Source organism: Tachypleus tridentatus, chromosome 13, assembly GCF_004210375.1.
Source record: "Tachypleus tridentatus isolate NWPU-2018 chromosome 13, ASM421037v1, whole genome shotgun sequence".
Taxonomy (NCBI): domain Eukaryota; kingdom Metazoa; phylum Arthropoda; class Merostomata; order Xiphosura; family Limulidae; genus Tachypleus; species Tachypleus tridentatus.
In genome coordinates this window covers 186,808,298-186,831,171 of record NC_134837.1, presented here as the reverse complement: position 1 = coordinate 186,831,171, position 22,874 = coordinate 186,808,298, and the positions used below count along the sequence as shown (strand labels likewise).

Sequence of the window (22,874 nt, the reverse complement as noted above, 5' to 3'; positions counted from 1 at the left end):
ATCTCCTGCATGTCCAGATGCACACCCCAACTTAAAAGAGAAGTATTCATGAAAAAATGCATCTCCAAATGAGGAGGAGGAGAAACACCTATTATGTTGTCTCTGTTTTATGAATAGATGAAGTCCACATGAATAGGGGCATCCAAGGGATCCCAAACAAGATTTCTTCCCTTAGCTTATAAAGCCCACTTAAGAAGTTTCATGTGAGTTATACCAAGGAAAATGATAGCCTGCAAAGCTCATTTCTTCAAAAAAGACAGACCCTCTTATCCAGTTAAAGAACAACAGGAGAAGGAAGCAGCCTAAATCAGAACCTCTATAGGTCACAGGCAAAGGGGGAGAAATTTGGACACATATGAAATGGGAATTGAAAACTACCCAGAGATGACATTGAGTTGGGGAGAAGAAAAACTTCTCCTCCTTAATCTGTCAATCTACCTATGGAGCTTCTTAAAAATATAAAGTGAGTATGAAAATAAGAAGTGGCATGTGAAGTAGACAGAAGCAATCAGTTTCCATGTAATAATAGAAATCAACACTCCTATAATCAAGAAGAAAAGCAAAGACCTTAGCCACATGAAAAAAAAATGCATAGAGCCAAAGCCAACTTAAATGGAAGAAACTGGAACTAGTAGCCACAACCCCAATGGTCACAGCAAATAAAATGCTGTATATCTGGAAAGCATTCAAGACATCTACCTTAATCATTCAAAGACCAAGACTGAAAGTCCTAAAAAGAGATAAATGTGATTCTATGGTGAATTAAAGAAAGTTGAAGAAGCAGTTCAAGGATGAAAGATTGATGACAGGGTGCTAGTTCCTCTTCCTCTTGGGAGCTATGAACACAAATGGGAATCAAAACCTGACTAAGATGGATCCACCTTTTCCAAACCATCCTTAGGAAGAAGCTCTAGAATTGCCTCAGAAAGATCTTGGCTAGAAACAGGATCCTGAGGAGGTGGAAGAATTTGGGATGAGGGGAACTGAAGTGAAGAATAAGCCCTTTGAAAAAAAAAACCACACCCAAGGGTTTGTGGTGAAGGATTCCCATAAAGTGACAAAGAGCAAAAGTCACTAGGACTGCCAGGTGTACTGAAGTTGTTGACAAAAACATGACCCACGTAGCAGAAACTGGTAGAGGAGAGGGAATGAGACATGGGAATTGGTTCAGAAGAAGGTTGACACAAACAGAAATCAAGGAGAAAAGGAAGTGAGCAAATAAGCAGCTTTAACTTTGGACTCCAAAGAGTAAAGGACGCCTTGAAATACATCTTGCCTTGAAAAGGACCCATACACAATTTCTGTAAGGAATTTTGGATTAAATAGACACAGGACAAAAGGGCATCCTAACCCAAAGGATCTTAACAGCAGAGGAGCCATGTTTGGAGTGAAAGGGTGGAAGATGACAATTGTGCAAGAGTGGAAAGAATCTGGACACAAGTCTCTACTAAAAACTTTGAGGGAACAATGAAGAGCCTCAGAGAGCAAGTGAATTGAGAAAACAGAATGAAAAGGGGAAGATAAAGTGAAACAGATACAGGAAAACTAAAGTTAGAAAGACATGACCAAAAATACTGGGATACTAACCCCACAGAGGCAGAAGAGAATCCAACTGCTGGGAGTATCTGCAAACCTATTAGCAGAAACCCCCAGTATCTGGTGGGAGGAGAAGAAGATAACGGCATGCAGGAATTTCACTTGAAAGGGAAGGAGTCAAAGGAAACTGGAAACAAAAACAAAGCATAACAAACCTCGAGGAGACTTGGACACATCCACTGGAGCTAAACACAACTCTGTGGCACGGAATAGAGGGAGGAAACAGGCTGCCAAAATCATTGTTCTTTTGTTCAAGTACCCTTGAACAAAGCATGGCAGGCAAACCAGAAGCCTACATGCAGGTAGCCTACTTTCAACAAACCAAGATTATAATATCTTCTCCCAATACTTGCAGACATGAAACTGCTGTAGATAAAGTAAGGTTAACTGCAATAGGAACAACAACAGTAATAGTTATAATGTGAGACTCAGAAATCATGGTAACTGTGAGTGGAAGTAGAAAATTTCACACGGAGGACTCCAAAGAAACATGTTAAAATAACACATACATAATGTTAACTAAGTACTCATAAAAAAAAAACAAGTAACTGCCTGACAATTCCATAAAGTAAATGCAAGTGTCATTTGAGAAGTGAAGTTGAGCTAAGTTGTATAGAAGGAATTGACTGTGGTAGGAGTTGTTTTGCACTCCTGTTGGTTTCGGGTTGTGGCATGCTAATTTCCATGCTATCATGCTACTGCCTCATATGAAAACACAAGATAGATGGGAGTATTAAGGTCAATTATGAGTGAAACTTTGTGCATATAAAGGGCAGTACAAGTCAAGAAAAGCTATTATGTGGGAAGAGGTAAGAAGTTTTGTGTGCCGCTGATTGTGAGAAGGACAACATACTGCTTTACAAAAGGATTTGGATTAATTGGTGAGTTGCACAAATAAATGGGAGAAGGCTTTTAATTATAATAAATGCAAGATAATGCATGTGAGATATCACAATTTGGATTAGGAGTATAACTTGGATGAAAATAACCTTAACAGTGTTAGTAATGAAAAATAGCTTGGTGCTCTGGTTCATCAGTCTCTTAAGCCATCCAAACCATGTGCTGTTGCCAGTACAAGAGCAAAAGAGCAAATAGGATTTTAGGTTGTATATACAGAAATATTGAATACAAGTCTAAAATGGATATAATGATATTGTACAGACTATTAGTTAAACCATATTTCAAGTATGGTGTTCAGTCTTGGATTAATTACAAAGGATATTGAATTATTGGAAAGTGATCAGAAGAGAGTTACCTGAGACAAAAAGTTTACTATACAAGTATTAAGTAAGATCTCCAAGCTTGTTTTCTTTGAAAAAAACAAAAAATTATAGGGACCTGATTGAGGTGTTTAAGATTGTTAAGGAAGTTGATAGTGCTGGGGAATCATTTTTTCCCATATTTAATTATCAGAAAGGTAAAACTAGGAAACATAAATATAAATTTCAGTATTGTAGAAGTAATTTTTAGCCAAGACAGCTTTATCTTTTTAACAGTATGGTTGGTCTTTTGAATGGATTGTCTTCAGATCTGGTGAATTCAGTTATAAATTTATGAGAGTTCAAGGGAAAGCTTCATAAATACTGAAATGATAAAAGTTTACTTTGAGTTTTTAATTTAGTATATAGGATGGTTCTAATGGACCAAAAGGTCCCTTACTGTCCTTTAATATTATTTTTTCTGTAAACTGTACTTCACAGAATTATTCTGTGATGTGTAAAAAAGTAATACAAATCCATTTTAATTCTAATTAAATATTTGACTCAATAATGTAAAAACTGTTCAACTTTAGAATATTTTTAATAATTACTTTTAACAAATATATTTTGGAACAAATTAACTGTTTGAAATTAATATAGTTTTACTCAAACTAGTTTATTTTCATGCATGATAATCATAAGAAGAAAGAATGTGCTAAAACAAGATAAAATACATAAAGTTATATTATATACATTTTGCTGTAAGCTTAACTTAGATGTATGCTACTGGATGTCTGTTGTCAAAATCAGAAAAATGTGTAGTGAGTAGCAGTCGAGTACATAATAAATATGAGCATCAGTGAAGAAATGTATAGTTTGTTCTGTATCAGAAAAGTTTATCAGTATTACCAGAGAGAGCTATGACATTCATTCTACTAATCAGTTGATTAGCTGTGAAATTATATAAATAAATGTGTAAGTTAGTTTAAAATTTTATGATTTTGATATTCGGCCTACCAAGTAAACATGATAGTAATAAACACTTATTCAAAAAATAAATTAATTTGTTATCATTATGTGGACTTGAACCAGCATTATTTTTACCAAATAATTCAAAACAGCCCACTCAACAATACATATAAATGTATCTTTTGTGAAAAGGAATAAGACATTAATTCAAGTACCCATCTTGATGATGTCTTCATCACCTTTTTCTAACTTTAATGGGGTTGAACACTAGAAACTACTTTAGGACTAGATGTATGAAAATATTTCACCTTTACACTCTTGTTGAAGTTCCAGATCTTCATAAAGGATAGCTTACAGACAGAAGAATCCAAAGATGCACTTATAGTGGGTACGTTGAACTTAATTCTAACAGTTTCTCCTTCATGGAAAGTACAACTCCACATGTGGCGTTCTTTGATAGTCTACAGAAGTATAAAATATCAAACATGAAGTAACAGTTGTACTAAGGTTATTTAAAAGTTAAGAAAAACAATGACCATTGACTACAGTTTATGTTATCTTAAGATTGGAATTTTTTACCACTTTTCTTATAAGAAGACACACAAATATGCTAACACTAGTTCCTCTAATATCAATAATTTTAATAATTTCTTACATTTAGTACAATTTTTTGTTTTCTAACTGCTACACATAATAGTTTGTTTCATTTTCTTCAGTTTTGTGTTTTCTAACTGCTACACATAATAGTTTGGTCCATTTTCTTCATTTTTTGTTCTCTAACTGCTACACACAATAGTTTGTTCCATTTACTACAGTTTTTCCCTTACTGCTACATATAATAGTTTGTTCCAATTACTTCATTTTTTGTTCTCTAACAAAAATAGTTTGTTTCATTTACTTCAGTTTTTCATTCTCTAACTGCTACACAAAATAGTCTATTCCACTTACTACAGTTTTTTGTTCTCTAACTGCTACACACAGTAGTTTGTTCCATTTACTATAGTCTTTTCTTCTCTAACTGCTACACACAGTAGTTTGTTCCATTTACTATAGTCTTTTCTTCTCTAACTGCTACACACAGTAGTTTGTTCCATTTACTATAGTCTTTTCTTTAACTGCTACACACAGTAGTTTGTTCCATTTACTATAGTCTTTTCTTTAACTGCTACACACAGTAGTTTGTTCCATTTACTATAGTCTTTTCTTCTCTAACTGTTACACACAGTAGTTTGTTCCATTTACTATAGTCTTTTCTTCTCTAACTGCTACACACAGTAATTTGTTCCATTTACTATAGTCTTTTTTTCTCTAACTCCTACACACAGTAGTTTGTTCCATTTACTTCTTTTTTTTTTCTCTAACTGCTATACAAAATAGTTTGTTCCATTTACTACAGTTTTTGTTAACTGCTACACACAGTTGTTTCTTCTATTCACTACAGTTTTTCTTCTCTGAATACTAGTCACAGTAATGTGTATTTTATTGCAATCCATTTAATCTTTCATAATCAGTTTTCAAAACTAAAAATAAACACAATGTTACACTTGTTACATTCAATAAAGAGTTATAGTTTAAGTTTCTGAATGTGACATCATGTAGATTTCACATGTTTATAGTTGGTATCTATTGCAACAAATGTTTGGTACAGCTCAGTCGTATTATACTGACAAACAAACCAACCCAATGAAAGTAAAACTGAAATGTCATGGAAAATATATTTAGTTTATGTTGCAAATATGAGCAGTAAGTTTCTCTTCAATTATTTTCAAATCATAAACAATGTTAACTTTCAGATACAAGAATCTTATTTGCTACATGACTCAGTTATTATACAAGAAGTTATCAATACTTTAACAGCAAAATAGTGAAAAGATTCTAAGCCTGGCATTACTTGATATGTCTCAGACTTTGATAAACATAAAGTTTATTTATAAATTACATTGTTAAATAGTATAAAAATTAAATATAAATGTTGGAGTTTCTCACTGTTCAAAACTTTAAAAATTCAGAAAACAGATAAAGTGAGAGAGAAAAGATATATAATTTAAGAACAGTATTTCACAAGTGCTAATGTGCTATCCTCAACTACTGCAAAACAGCACATTAAGAGTGTCTGTATTCTTAAGATGGCTGGTACTGGTAGTAAAACGTAATTCAAATAAAGACCAGAACAATGTTTTAACCTTCTTAGGTCATCTTCAGGTAAACAAAGAGAGAGTTTGCAACTGACCATTGCTGGGCATGTCTTACTGATGAGAGTGTAAATAGGGACGGGACTGTAGGGGGCATTACAGTTAAATGTTAGGTTATTAATTTGTACAGATATACATAACAAGACTACAGTAACAGTTTTAATGTACAGTAATATGAGAAACCACCAGTAACAATAATATAAACAAATATGTAATGAGAATAAAGTAACAGTTTTAATGTACAGCATAATGAAAAGCCAACAGCAACAATAATATAACAAAATAAAACCATAAAATATATATATATATAACAAGACTACAGTAACAGTTTTAATATACAGTAATATGAAGAGCCAACAGTTACAATAATATAAGAAATCAAAACCGAAAAAAATATAACAAAACTAAAGTAACAGCTTTAATGTACAGTAATATGAGAAGCCAACAGTAACAATAATATAAAAAGCAAAACTATAAAAAATATGTAAAGAGACTAGATTAACAGTTTTAATGTACAGCAATATGACAAACCAACAGTAGCAATAATACAAAAAAAACAAAACTAAGAAATACATATAACAAGAATACAGTAACAGTTTTAATGTACAGTAAAATGAGAAAGCAATAGTAACAATAATATAACAAACCAAACCTGAAAAACTATATATATAACAAGACTACAGTAACAGTTTTAATGTACAATAATATGAGAAAGCAATAGTAACAATAATATAACCAACCAAACCTGAAAAATTATATATATATAACAAGACTACAGTGAGAGTTTTGAAGTACAATAATATGAGAAGCCACCAGTAACAATAACAAAACAAACAAAACCTGAAAAAAATAAATATAACAAGAATACAGTAACAGTTTTAAAGTACAGTAATATGAGAAGCCAACAGTAACAATAATATAAAAAACAAAACTATAAAAAATATGTAACAAACTACAGAAACAGTTTTAATGTACAGTAATATGACAAATCAAAACTGAAAAAAATATATAACAAGACTACATTAACAGTTTTAATGTACAGTAATATGAGAAGCCAACAGTAACATTAATATAAAAAAGCAAACCTGAAAAAAAATATATATATATATATAAGAAGACTACAGTAACAGTTTTAATGTAGAGTAATATGAGAAGCCAAAAGTGACAATAATATAAGAAACCAAAACTGAAAAAAATATATATAACAAGACTACAGTAACAGTTTTAATGTACACTAATATCAGAAGCCATCAGAAACAATAATATAAAAAACAAAACTATAAAAAATATGTAACTATGTAACAAGACTATAGTGACATTTTTAATGTATAGCAATATGACAAGCCAACAGCAACAATAATATAGCATACCAAAACCATAAAATATATATATAACAATACTACAGTAACAGTTTAAATGTACAGTAATATGAGGAGCAAACAGTAACAATAATATAACAAACCCAAACCGAAAAAAAATATACATAACAAGACTACAGTAACAGTTTTAATGTACAGTAATATGAGAAGTCACCAGTAACAATAATATAAAAACAAAACTGTAAAAAAATATGTAACAAGATTAGAGTAACAGTTCTAATGTACAGTAAAATCAGACAACAGGTCTACAGTAAATGTTTTACTGAACCTTAAAATGAGACAATGGGTCTACAGTATCTGTTTTAATGAAGAGTTAACTCTGCCAATAAGTATAAATTATTTGTTTAAATGAATAGTAAAATCAGAAAAGGAAAAAAATTAAACATCCAATCATGTTAAAAGCAAATGAAGTAAAGAATTATGTACACTGAAGATTTAAAAGTTACCACGCAGGCCTAACTAGGTAATAAATACAGCAAAATAGAAGTAATAGTTTTTCACATGCTTAAAAACTTAAAACAGAATTACAGTAAACACATTTTGTAAATATCTGGGAAAATATTGCAAATATTATGGTAAAAGGTTTAGGAGTTTTAGATCAGGGAAACTAAGTCATACATCAAGGAGTATTTTTTTCATTATGATTACAATTCTACTTACTTTTGTTTTTCCATTCACCAGGTTTCTAACTCTCACAGATATGTCCTCATCTCCTTCTATACTGACATCTACTGGTTTTAAACTTAACAAACTCCCTGAAGAATCATAAAACTGAACTTCAGTTAGGCCAATTCTGTTTGGATGTCCCCAGTTACCAAGCAGTTCCAAATAGACCCGTGTAATATATCCTTCTGAAGATTTACCTTCTTGATTTTCTAAATCTGGGTTAAACTGACAAAATTGTAAAACAAAATTAAAAGTCACTGTTATTGTAACAACACTGAAAGGAAACACTGAGATACTGTCACTGAAACAACACCAAAGAGAAATTCTGAGATACTATTACTGTGACAATACTGAAGGGAAATGTGTTAAGATACTGTTATTATAACAACACTAAAGGAAAATATATTTAGAGCTGTCTTACTTCACTCTAAGCATATATCTGAAAGTATATTATACCTTTATTTGACAAATAGAGCTCTTATGGTTCATACATAAGTTCTGATAACTGATAATATAATGTACAGTAAAAATAACTTATTTATCCTTCATGTACCTGACATTGTTGGGTTAAAGGTCCTCCTTCATCTTTTAGGCTTGAACTATCTTCTTTAACAACAGAGGAACCATTATAGGTGCTTTCTGATGCACTTAAAGTAGTTGCTATCATTTCACACACAACAGACAGAAGGTTTCTTATGATTTCATGTGCAATGTCTGTTGCCTAAAATAAAACACATTTCATTTCTACTTCAACTTTCACTTTTTCCTTTATTCTATACATAATAATGTCTTTCATAAACATACAACTTGAGAAACCACAACTAGTTTTTTTGTCAAAACTGTTACAAGACTATGTACCAGACCGAAGATTTTAAGGTTACATACAAGTGGATTAAATACTATATACACACTATACAAACATGTAATGAACAAACTGTGGTTGAAATAAGATGCACATACTATATAAATATGTGACAAAAAACTGTGGTGTAAATAATATGTACATACTATATAAACATGTGATGTACATATTTTAAAAACATATCATGAACAAACTGTGGTTTAAATACTATGTACATAATTTATAAAGATGTGATAAACAAACTGTGGTATAAAAACTATGTATATACTGTAGAAACATGTGATAAACAAACTGTGGTTTAAATACTATGTACATACTCAATAAATGTGATGAACAAACTTTGGTTTAAATACTATGTACATAATCAATAAATATGTGATGAACATACTATGGTTTAAATACTATGTACATACTGTATAACCATGTGATGTACATACTGTATAAACATACTATATAAACATGTGAAGAACAAACTATGATTTAAATACAATGTACATGCTATAAAAACATGTGACGAACATCATGTGGTTTAAATAATATGTACACACTCAATAAACATGTGATGAACAAACTTTGGTTTAAATACCATGCACATACTACATAAACATGTAATGAACAAACTGAGGTTTAAATACTATATACATACCATATAAACATGTGATAAATATACTGTGGTTTAAATACTATGTACATACTATATAAACATGTGATAAATATACTGTGGTTTAAATACTATGTACATACTATATAAACATGTGATGAAGAAACTGTGGTTGAAATAATACGTACATACTATATAAACACGTGATGCACAAACTGTGGTTTAAATACTATGTACATACTATACAAACATGTGATGTACATACTGTATAAACATACTATATAAACATGTGATGAACAAACTGGTTTAAATACAATGTGCATACTAAACATACATGTGATGAACAAACTATAGTTTAAATACTATGTACATACTGTACAAACACGTGATACACAAACTGTGGTTTAAATAGTATGTACATACAAAATAAATAATTTAATTTTTGTACGAAAACACATAAAAACAAGAACAAATCTTCATGATTCATGTATATTTTACTTTATTAGCAAACAAATTTTGTACAATAAGCCTTTGGCTAGAGATCCTTTATAGTGACCACAATGAATGGATGAATGGTTTAAAAAAGTTCATGCAAGGTCTTAATATGGAACTATAACATTTTTATTGTAACTAGTGGCTTATATAAATAGTATTCCAATCACTACCATTTTTGTGCTCTGGGTCCAGTAAAATTCATCATTTTATTATAACTAGTGGCTTATACAAATAGTGTTCAAATCGCTACTGTGTTTGTGCTCTTGGTCCAGTAAAATTCATCATTTTATTGTAACTAGTGGCTTATATAAATAGTGATGACATCTGGGTTTATCACTTGCACAATTTAGTTAAGAAGTTGGAATTACAAAGATACAAACAGTTTAAGAGAAATCTGGCAGAAGTTCTGCTATCTAAATGTAATACAATTGTAAAGTACATGTATATCAAGAGAAAATAGGACAAACAAAAGTTCAGGACCTAGTGGTAACATTTCCCTTACCTTCTCTTTAGAAAAATCTTTCTTACAGTCTTCATCTGAAGTATTCAAGTCATCACTACATGACAGCTTCAGAAAATAAATAAGATCCATCTTCAGGAAAATCAGTGTTGTTTGTTTTTTATTTTTACAAATATGGTTTAAAATTACTTATATTTGCCCTCATTAACACAACAAATCATGACATCTGGCTGGAAAATATATAAAGATCTATTGATCAAATTCTGTGTAAAGAATTAATTTTGTATACATTATTCACCTGAACAACTCACTGTTTTTTGCTGACAACATAACCAAGTGATGAGAAAATTATTAACTGGTTTCCCTAGTTCTCACAAATTATTTATAACTTCTAGATCATAGCTGAATTACATAGCATTTCAAACCACCCAAAATTATTTATAAATTTTACATCATAGCTGAATTACATAACATTTCAAACCACCTAAAATTATTTGTAATTTTGCATCATAACTTTCTCAGATTATTTCATGTTTCAGATTGTTGCTGTTTTTTATTGAAAATTTGCATGGTTAAATATTCTTTTATTTTATGAATTAAATCTACTTCCTCTTACTTATCAGATCAGGGATAACTGAGGAGCAGACAGGACTGAGAATAGGTTAAGGTCTGTTGTTCCAATAAGGGCCAAAGCAGAGAAGATCACATCTAAGTGGCCAACACAGAAGAGCATAAGAATGTTTGGTCTGGATAAGAGAAGAGACCCAGAAAGTAAATAAAATTAGAGGGTAAGCATATAGGTGGAGACCTCTCCATTCTTAACTGAAGGCATCTATCTCCATAGCTAAAGAGTGAAGAATTGAAGACTAAAGGAAATAAAGTGTAACATAACAATGAATGAAATACACATACAAATATGCAGCATTTCCTCTTGACAACACACCAACAGAACATGCAACAATGAAGAGTCACTACTCTGTGGAGAACCTAGTAGGGACAAGAATCAGAACTTAGGGAACATGACTAGCCATAATAGTCATGTCAAGATCATTGGTCCAGTATACAAGCTCCAAAGTTTGATCAAACAGAGACAGGCATATAGTTCCAGAAAGAACCAAAATCATTTTCCTTTGCAGGAAAGTATACAAAGCCTGATAAGCAATCAAAGTTCTGGAACCAAGGAACTTGAAAGCATTCTCCTCACAAACCATTGACCCAAAACGTCAGAGGAACTGAGGAAAATTGGATGATCCACGGGATGGTAAGGGAAGTTCCACTGGTTGAGAAGTATCAATGAAGAAAATGCATGCATGTCCAACCCAAAAATAAGAGTGCTACCAAGGAAGACTACATCTTAAATGAGAGAGAACCTCATGGACATAGAGAAAAAGAAAAAGGATGGCAAACATGACTATTCACTTGATATCCTGGAACCAAAGTGGAGAAGGCTAGGCTCCATAAAAACAGATGTGAAAACAACCCTCAAATGAATAAGCTACTGTGAGGGGGTAATAAAGGGCTTCTCCTACCAATATAAAAACCCACCAGAGAAGCTTTCCAAAGTGAGTGTGAGTGACTGAACAGGCACAAGATGAGCTGATCAGAAGCCTACATCTCAGAACAGCTGGTATGGATATTAATGCTTTTACTAATAAAGCAGAGAATAACATTTCAACCTTTCTAGGTCATCTTCAAGTTAACAGGTTTGTAAGATCCTGGTTGAGTGGGCTCAACATGTTAGATAGCACCACTATATAATAGGACACAAACAGACTGAGCAAGAACTCTGGACAAGGTATAATCCCAAGGAAAATGGGAAAAGAGCTGGAAAGTGAGAAAAGGGAGAAGCAAAAGAGAAGTCAGAAAACACATGAAAAGAATGAAACCATTGGAAGATGTGGCCATTTTATACAAACATAGAGAAACTGAAGAAAGTACACAGGTTTAATGAAGTAACAAAAACTAAGAAATTTGTAGTATACAAAGAGGTTAAAAGTAACACCAGAACATTTATAAGAACTGACCTAAAATATAAAACAAGAATACCTAAAGTACAAAACCACTAAAGGGAGTAACAAGATAGATGACCATTAAACACAGAACACAGAAGTTAACTCAAAGAAACTACAAGATAAAGGACACAAAAAGATAATTTACCATAAAGAACATGAGAATAAAAAGACACCCACTGAGCAAAAGCAAAGATTTATTCAAATTTATCTCCAGTTAGATGAGTAAAGATACAAAAGAAAAAAGAACTGACAACTAAATAACATTAACAGTGAAATATTAAATCAAATTAATGAACAAAACAAAATCTAAATGAAAGTTGTAAACTAAAGTAACCTAGAAGGTAAAATAAATGTGAAACTCAAACTTAAATAGCACTGACCAGAGAAGGCATGAATTATGTAAGTTATCAAGTGTATCCATACACATGAGAGCTCCCATGGACACACTGAACATGGGCAGATCTACAGGAAATGAGAAATAAACATTAAACATGGGTATATTTACAGGGAGTGAAAAATAGACATTGAACATGAGTATAGCTACAGGAAGTGAGAAATTCACATTGAACATGGGTATATCCACAGGGAGTGAGAAATACACATTGAACATGGGTATATCTGCAGGGACTGAAAAATGAGACAATGAACATAGGTATAGCTACAGGGAGTAAGAAATAGACATTGAACATGGGTATATCCAAAGGAAGTGAGAAATAGAAATTGAAAATGGATATATCCACAGGGAGTGAGAAACAAGATATTGAACATGGGTATATCTATCTACAGGGAGTGAAAAATAGACATTGAAAAAGTTTGCACAGCTCTGTGAAAAAGAACAACACATATATTGAAAAGAAACACTAATCATCAACCAACATAAGACACAAACTTCCTGCCTCCTCAGTATACCTTGTGAAACATGCCACTGAGGCCTAGTGTTATAACTTCTGTCTACTCATAGTGGAAAAATTAACAACCACAATAAGAAACCTGAAATCACATGAACAAAGTATAATCCAGAAAAGAGAATCATCTAAAAAAAAACAAGTAGAAATTTGAACTTGAAACTGATATTAATTGGTAATAAAGCACAATAAAGAAGTATGCAGTCACAGGAAGAATGTAAAACACACACATATATACATGAGAATGCCAATCATGAAAGTGAGTGTTGTACCATAAAGGTAGAGGGTGCTACCTGTGCTAGTATAGAGGACACAATGGGATCGGCAGAGGGTATTCACATGATCAACAAATGTTTCTCCAATGATAATGATGCAAAATATATAAAGGTATAAAAGACTGTTGTGCTTTTAAAAAGTTTACCAACAGTTACAGGGTAAATGAAGGTCGAGTTACCTGCTATGAGAAAAGAGGATTTAGTACTGGTTTGGAATTAATCTTTTCAGCCTAGAAGACACGTAATACAAATTGTAGGATGTGAAATAGACAGCACTTTAATGTTTTCCTCAAAATTGATTGTTGCTTCTCTTCTGCACTCCTCACTTTCAACCAATTCTTCAAATCTCATTACCTGAAGGTTGTTAAACTACATGCCATTGTTCCACTAAGCACCATAACAATAATTGTATGAAGAAGGGTTCATACAAACTTAAGTGAACATTCTGCCTCAAGGAATACACTAAAGAACAGATTAATGTCAATTCTGTGTAAAGTGTCCTGATGACACGGGACATGACAACCATGAAATGTAAGCAGCCAGTGATATAACACCACATAAACAAACACATAAAACAATGAATAATTTGACAAACAAGGGGAAGCAGATGTCATATACATACTAGAAATCAAAAAACTGAGACCCAACCTGATGACCAACATGACACACGTACAACATACATTATAACAAATACATGTCACACATACAACATACATTATAACGCACAGATATCACACATACAACATATAACACACATTATGACAAATACATGTCACACATACAACATACATTATAACAAACACGTCACACTTACAACCGACATTATAACAAATACATGTTACACATACAACATACATTAGAACAAACATGTCACACTTACAACTGACATTATAACAAATAATAACAAATACGTGTTACACATACAACATACATTACAACAAATACATCACACATACAACATACATTACAACAAATACGTCACACATAAAACATACATTATAACAGACATGTCACACACAGATTATACCAAATAAATGTTACACATACAACACAGAATGTATGAAATTCATGTTAGATATACAATAGACAATCTACCAAATACATGCAGTTAATTAACTCAGTATAAACAGTACTGTTTCTCTAACTTGCATAGTATAGTAAACACACACACACACACAGAGCAAACATACACACAAACACAAAAATATTTAACTTTAACAGAAGATCTGAAACAAGTAAAGACCAGTTTTAGTTTGTAGCCCAAAATCAGAAATTACACATCCTTACACAGATTGGAACTAGTAACATGGCATGCTGTTGAATTTTATTAACTTATATTTAAATGAACATAGAATAATTAGTTTGTGTTCACAGTCCAAGGTCAACCCATAAAAATCTGAAATACATAGAAAAAAACATACCATAACTACAGCTTTCTGAGGCCTGGCTCACATTAATACATTGTAACCAATAAAAGCTTTTCCAACAGAGCTATTAGGCTTTAAGTTTCAACAAAACATACCAAAGTTTCTGAGTTCATTATAACATACACAAAAATAATCAGGTACTTAATTACAAATTATAAGATTAATACAACCTCATAACAGTTATTCATTGTTTTGCTTTACATAAAATATATATTATTTACGACCCAAATTAATCAACATCAAGTGGTTGCCATGACAACTACCACCAACAAAATAACTATAAAAGTAATTTACTTCAAGCTATTAAACAAACCTATAAGTTATAAATATTTTAATAAAAGTTCATGACTTAATGAAAAGATTACCTATCGAATACGTAGCTCGACTGATTTGCTCAAAGCTACATTTCTCTAGATATTTGTTTAATCAATTTTCATGTATGTTTCATGTTATTACAAATGCCTGCCATTATTACTAAAAATAAAAGGTTTTGGCATATAATGTGTACTTTACATGAACCTATTAGAAAACCACATAATTATCCTATTCCAGCTTTAGATTAAAACTAAATTCCTAACGAAAATTAAACTTACGGCCTGTTTCTTACTCAGTTACTGTTACACTGCAATGAGATTCGGAGTATCAATAATATTGATAATAATTTAAATAAATATAAAGTTTACATTACAAAACAATTCAATATTTTACCAAACATACATGATATTCATTCTTAAAATATAATCTACAAACCGAATCATATTAACTAATCTGTCAGGTTTTTTGAAAAAAAAATCATACAGTAAAAACAATTAAATTACGAGAGCCAAAACGTGAATGATACCTGCAAAGTTTTAGTAAATAAAACATTTAATGAATAACGCCCTCTTTTAAGCCAGTTTTTCAGATTAAAGATTCTTAAAATTCTGATTATTGATATATAACATATGTTTTTAGTATTTTACAACTCGAGAATTTAAGAAAAAAATCCAGACATTTTCTTTATTTTTACGGATTATTCAACTCAATCGCCTGGAAGTTTAAATCAAACTTGGGAAGAACGAAAAAGGCATGGGCAAACAAAAAAATTGGTTCTATTCGGAACTATTACAATGATGTGGTTAAACTATTATTATCGCCACCCGCTAGTACAGCGCTAAGTCTACCAATTTATAACGCTAAAAGCAGGGGTTCGATTCCCCTCGGTGGGCTCAGTAGGTAGCCCCATATGGCTTTGCTACAAGAAAAACACACACACAGTGTTATTAGTTTGCAAAGTTTTAAAAAAGCATTGCAATGTATTTAAATATATTGTTTTGTTATTCAATAAAATCATGTTTCAATAGTTTACCCGATATACACCACTGCTATTGTGTTTTAAGTTAGTAGTTAATTTGTTTATAGAGAGATATTTAGCGTCAGTTTAATATAATAAATTGTAGACATTGAGTTCCTTCACCACATCCAACAACACTTTTCATCATGTGGAGTTGGGTAACATTATTAGACAAAACACATAATTTACCAATAAAGGTGGCTTACACAGAGGCTTTATTTAACTATTAAAATACGAATGAATTTTTAGTATTCTCGGATCCACTAGCTGCTTGTAGATAAATGTGGAATACGTTCCAATAAAAGATTTGACATAAACGAAACTATATTGCAAACTATATCTGAGCTTAGTTTTGAGTAAAACGAGGAAAGCAATTTGGGGGATTTTTTACGTTATTGAAATCACGTAATTTTTAGTCACTACATGATTAAACATAATTAAGAATAAATATACTTCTATCACTGAAACAGAAAGAGATTTTGGCTAATCAAAGATCTAAATCCTCTCAAGACTAATATAATCAGATACTTCGTACTTATTGAAAGAGGGTGAACTTAACTTGAGTGCATTTATCATTCATGTCAACTGGTAACTTCCATTAAAATATGGAGAATACAGGGGCTTAGTATTGCTAAATTTTTAAATGACTCTTGTGATGAGAAAAATAATGTGACATAATGCTGTATATTACATTTTTAATCTAAACGTTTGTTTTGTTGTTGAGCATGACTTAATGATTAGAACCTTCTTAAATGTTTATGAAATTATTTACGCCATATAAAAAGGGAGTTAAAAAAGACGTTATTATCATTATTTTGTTTATCTGTTACAGATGACGACTGATTATTTAATTAGCAAGTTTATTGGTCATTTTTCTGTTACTATCTGCTAATTTAAACAATTAGTTGAGTTTTGTAAATATTCAGTTTATGTTTCAATGACGATATAGAAATGCTATAATATCGTCCATTTGCAGATGAAAACAGTTTCCTGACAGATATTAAATTGAATAATTAACAATAAAAACAAAGTTTACATAGGAATTACATAGGAGAGCGAAAGATAAATCAGTTGAGTTTTCCTTTATTGTAAGAATAATGACTCTAAACATGTTAGAAACAAATGAACATAATTTTTATTTTTATTTTGACAACAAATAGAAACCCAGTATATGTATCCACTCTGAGGAGCAGATAGTTTTTGTTTTCTCAAGTAGATGAGTCTAATTCTTAAACATAATCTTGGTATGAATGTGCTATTTAGCCACTATGAGAAAAACTATGCATTGGATAGATGAAGTGAAGAAAAGGTATAATTCCCCATCATTCAATTATTCACATTATATAGCAGCACAATAGCAGATGTAATAAATAAACGATTCGCTATGATATAAGTCCAGCTTATCTCTCTTTAGTTAAGTTGTGTTCAGGATTACTGATAAGGATTGGAATTTTCCTAAACTAGTATTATCCAATAATATACGTTTATCAAAGTATATATTGAACTGAACACCTTTAACTTAGACTTCGAAATCAAACAGTATTTGGAATACCAAGTTTATTTGTTATTTTATTTTATTAACTCTAATTCTGTTGCATTTCTTAGTTTCTGGAGTGATTGCAGCACAACCAACTCGTAAACTCTCTCAGTAGGTTGGATAGCGGAGAACTGAAATAACAAAGTGCTCTCAAATGTAGACTGTAACTTGTTATTTGTTGTTGTCCTTTAGTGGCCAACGCCATCTCGTGACCTCAGTTCCTCACAGCATTGATTGGTCTGTTACTTTCGGAAAAGGTCATAATCGACCAGCAAAGGATATTCTCGTGCTAACCTGTTCAACCCAAATGTTTCATATAATGTTAAAATATCTGTGTGGGCGAAAAAGACGTCACGCACTAACGAAAGCAAACACTTAATATAAAAGGTCCCCCGAAAAGGCCCGGCATGGCTAGGTGGGTTAAGGTGTTTGACTCATAACTTGAGGTTTGCAGGTTTAGATCACCGTCACACCGAACATGCTCGCCCTTTCAGCCGTAGGGGTGTTATTATGTACGATCAATCCAACTATTCGTTGATAAAAGAGTAGCTCAAGAGTTGGCGACGGATGGTAATGACTAGATGCCTTCCCTCTAGTCTTACACTGCTAAATTAGGGACGGCTAGCGCAGATGGCCCTCGTGTAGCTTTTCGCGAAATTTGAAACAAGCCAAACCACTGCTAAACTAGGGACGGCTATTATATTTGATTTGTTTCAATGAAAATTTAGATTAATTACAGCATTTTAAATTTATTGGCCCTTTAAAACTTTCTGCCTTCCTACCCTGAGTGGAAACCTAGCTATGTTACTGATGTTGCTACCATAATGATGTGAAAATCAACCAAAGGAATCTTAGAGGATTTCTACAGCAGAAAGTAAAAAACATAAGACATGCTTGCATTTCACATTTTTCTTCTTTCTGTCTTTTAAGCCAATTTTTACACTAACAGTCAAAATTAAATTTAAAAATATTCAAAGTAGGCCTGAGTGTTAACAATTGAAAGGAAAGTTCGAGCACAAATAAATTAGAGATAAACAGTTAAAAATTATCATTCATATATTATGGGATCACCATATAAAGTTGCCTGAAAACACAACTTAAAATCTAGAACACAAACGGTTATTTAGAGTTATCTCAAAATTGTATAAGAAACTACAGGCCCTCCAGTGGGACAGCAGTATGTTTACGAACTCACACTAGAAACAGGGTTTCGATGCCCGTGGTGGGCAGACTAAAGATATGCCACTATGTGGCTTTGTGCACAATTCCAAACAACAAGAAATGAAACTACAGTGCAAGATATTTTTAAGTTGTATCCTAAAGGTACATATTGCTAGGAATTGCTTATGAACTCCTTTAGTTAATTAATTAGACAAATTTTACTTAGAATTGAGAAAGTAAATCATAATATGGAAGGTGTTTCAATCACGATTTAAAAAGAGCCATTGTCAGGAATGGCAGCCAAAAGCCTTTAGGAAATAAAAATTGCTCATAAAAAACACTTGATAAGGAAATTGCTAGAGGTATGGAAAATAAGGACAAGCGAAAATGATTTTCAGTTGCATGGTAGTTGCCTGCGTCATGCAAAGAATTACGTTGTTGTTTTTGCGTATGATGCCATATGTATATATATATTTTCCAGTCCAGAACCAAATAAGATTTTTAGCATGTGATATATATTTATATGTACAGATTTCAACAGGTGCACTTGATACACAGAACCCTCAGTAAATGTACAAAACTTTCTATATTTAATTGTTACTTGGTTAAAATAAACAAATTGTTAATTATGCGTTGTGTCCAGTTCATTCATTTGTAGTTAAGCTCAAAGCTACACAATGGGCTGTCTTTCTCTGCTTATCACGGGTATCGAAACCCGGTTTCTAATTTTATAAAGGCCGCAGATATACTGCTTTACCACTCGGGGGCCATTATGTCCAGTCTCTTTCTTTTCGTCAAATTCGGTCGATGTTAGATAACATAAATTTTCGTTCCACTAAGTATTTTTTGGCGAATCTCTTGATATATGCACTACATGGCCAAAAGTATGTGGACACCCCTTCTAAATAGTGGGTTCAGCTATTTCAGCCACACCCATTGCTAGCAGAAGCATAAAATTAAGCATACAGCCATGCAATCTCCATAGACAAGCACTGACAGCAGAACTGTTCTAACTGAAGAGCTCAGTGACTTTCAACGTGGCACTTTCATTGGATGCCACCTTTACAACAAGTAAATTTGTCAAATTTTTGCCCTGCTAGAGCTGCTCGGGTCAACTGTAACTGCTGTTATTGTGAAGTGGAAACTTCTAGGACAAACAACAGCTCAGTCACAAAGCAGTAGGCCACACAAGCTCATAGAACAGGACCGTCAAATGCTGAAGCGCGTAAAAATCGTTTGTCCACAGCTGCAACACTCACTACCGAGTTCCAAACTGCCTCTGGAAACAACGTCAATACAAGAACTGTTCGTCAGGAGCTTCATGAAATGGGTTTCCATGGCCAAGCAGCTGTGCAAAAGCCTAAGATCACCATATGCAATGCCAAACGCTAGCTGGAGTGGTGTAAAGCACACCGCCATTGGACTCTGGAGCAGTGGAAACGCGTTCTCTGGAATGATGAATCACGCTTCACTATTTTGCAGTCTCATGGACGAATCTAGGTTTGGCGAATGTCAGGAAAATTCTACCTGCCCGAATGCATAGTACCAACTGTAAAGTTTTGTAGAGGAGGAATAATTGTCTGAGGCTGTTTTTTGTGGTTTGGGCTAGGTTCTTTAGTTCCAGTGAAGGGAGATCTTAATACTACAGTATACAATGATATTCTAGAGAATTGTGTGCTTCCAACTTTTAGCAACAATTTGGGGAAGGCTCTTTTTTGTTTCAGTATGACAATGCTCCAGTGCACAAAACCAGGTCCATAAAGAAGTTGGTGTGAAAGAACTTGACTGGCCTCAAATCCATTAAACACCTTTGGGATGAATTGGAACGCTGACTGTGAACCAGACCTTCTCGCTTGACATCAGTGTCTGACCTCACTAATGCTCTTGTGGCTGACTAGGAGCGAATCCCGGTAGCCATGTTCAAAAATCTAGCGAAAAGCCTTCCCAGAAGAGTGAAGGTTGTTATAGCAGCAAAGGGGGGACCAACTCCATATTAATGCCCATGGTTTTGAAATGAGATGTTCAACAAGCACATATGAGTGTGATGGTCGGGTGTCCACATACTTTTGGCCATGTAATGTATAACTCTATGGTTTCTACCCAAATATATGAAACTGAAGGAAATCAGTGAAAATGAACATATATCAGAGAACGGGCTACCTGGACTTTGTCCACTATGTGAATTGAGTCCAAATTTCACCATTACAAGCTCAGAATCTTACCAAGTTACAATTCCTTTTACAAAAATTCCTCGCTGTACGTCGTAGATACACTCTTATAAAGCGCGAAATCACCTCAAACGAATACAACCCAGTATGGCGGAAATAGAAGAAATTAACACTGGGTACTCATGAGAGCAACAGCAATTATACGACGCTATGAGCGCTACCTGTCGCGTATCTACGTCGCTTAAAAATTTTAAAACATTTTTTACTATTTTTAAAATATGGAATGTATTTTCTAATTCAGTGAACGGGTCTTGTTTTAGTTTATAAGCCTATATACATTTTTTGTTCTGCTTTTTATTTATAAGATGACATGCTCAAAATATCTAATTTATTTTTAATTCTTCTTAGTTTAGTAAATTGACACATTGCAAATTGTGTAAAGTGTGATTTCAGACTAGCATGCAATTGACAAGATAAACAGTTTCCAAGATAGTGCAGTCAATAATACTTGGGTGTTTGCAGAAGTATCATACTGAGCTGTTTAAATATCCTGAGAGTGAAATTGAGTTAAGAATCACTGCTGGGATATTTTTATAGTTTTGTAATGATTGTATTGGAAAAAAATTATTCAATATGTATCATTTAATTTAATAAGTTAATTTACACGTTTGAGAGTAGACTGTGGAATTATGGGTAAGATAAGTTTTGTTTAAATGTCAATGTTTAGAGGACTCAGTAGTTAGGCTTAATACCAGCGAATTTAATTATATGTGTATTACTTATAATACTAACAGTACTAAGTTTTACAGACGTTCACTACAAAAAGTGCGGAATTGAGATTTGTTTACGACTGTTGTAAATTAATACCACCGTATTATGTATAGTATCAGTCATTAGTGAGAAATTGGTATAATTAGTTTAATTTCAAACCTAAGTAATTAATCACTATCAGAATGAATAAATTAAAAGTTAGTTGAGAAGTTATAAAACGGCCTGGCATGGCCTAGCGCGTTAAGGCGTGCGCTTCGTTATCTCAGGGTCGCGGGTTCGCGCCAAACATGCTTGCCCTCCCAGCCGTGGGGCGTTATAATGTGACGGTCAATCCCACTATTCGTTGGTAAAAGAGTAGCCCAAGAGTTGGCGGTGGGTGCTGATGACTAGCTGCCTTCCCTCTAGTCTTACACTGCTAAATTAGGGACGGCTAGCACAGATAGCCCTCGAGTAGCTTTGTGCGAAATTCCAAACAACAACAACAAGAAGTCATAAAGGTACATAAGGAGTGGAAATGATAAGTTAATTAAATATAATGCTAGTACAGATTGGCATGATTAATCATTAAGTGTTACTTAGTCTACTGAGTTATTAAATGCTTGACATTTACTTTATTATATTATTATCATTATAAATTTCCAATAGAATTAGCAGGGTGTAGTTTACTAATTATCAGAAGTAATCAATTGATATGTGACACTTAGACCCAACTAATAGGTTTAATAAGCTTTTTGGCTGTTTTTCTTCTGCCATACCAGATCCAAAGTAAACTTAGGATGTGATGCCTTTCAGTACATTGTATTCATAATTTAAAATTTCAGAAAATAACCCAAATTAGTCTCATTATAAACAGAATTAATTTTAAT

The 22,874-nt window shown here is 32.7% G+C and overlaps 2 protein-coding genes across 8 annotated transcripts in view; one reads left to right on the top strand and one right to left on the bottom strand.

Moving 5' to 3' along the window:
• Positions 1–15,875, bottom strand: part of LOC143237026 (katanin-interacting protein-like) — an 83,665-nt gene extending 67,790 nt beyond the window's left edge. For 2 of the 6 annotated variants that reach the window (XM_076475846.1, XM_076475847.1), the window contains exons 1-5: positions 12,812–12,898; positions 10,462–10,527; positions 8,555–8,722; positions 7,996–8,226; positions 4,073–4,225 (exon numbers count right to left, since the gene is read on the bottom strand). In XM_076475846.1, the coding sequence (XP_076331961.1) occupies positions 4,073–4,225; positions 7,996–8,226; positions 8,555–8,722; positions 10,462–10,527; positions 12,812–12,823 (630 nt within the window). In that variant the 5' untranslated portion in view covers positions 12,824–12,898. Of the gene's footprint in view, positions 1–4,072; positions 4,226–7,995; positions 8,227–8,554; positions 8,723–10,461; positions 10,528–12,811; positions 12,899–13,790; positions 14,375–15,403; positions 15,540–15,631; positions 15,720–15,788 lie in introns of those variants that run through there. The other 4 variants (XM_076475848.1, XM_076475849.1, XM_076475851.1 and 1 more) reach the window with 4 other exon arrangements.
• A 5,850-nt stretch (positions 15,876–21,725) lies between these two features.
• Positions 21,726–22,874, top strand: part of LOC143240746 (dual specificity mitogen-activated protein kinase kinase 6-like) — a 34,930-nt gene continuing 33,781 nt past the window's right edge. The window contains exon 1 of one of the 2 annotated variants that reach the window (XM_076483706.1): positions 21,726–21,930. The gene's annotated coding sequence lies outside the window, so the exon portion shown is untranslated. Of the gene's footprint in view, positions 21,931–21,981; positions 22,506–22,874 lie in introns of those variants that run through there. The other variant, XM_076483707.1, reaches the window with a different exon arrangement.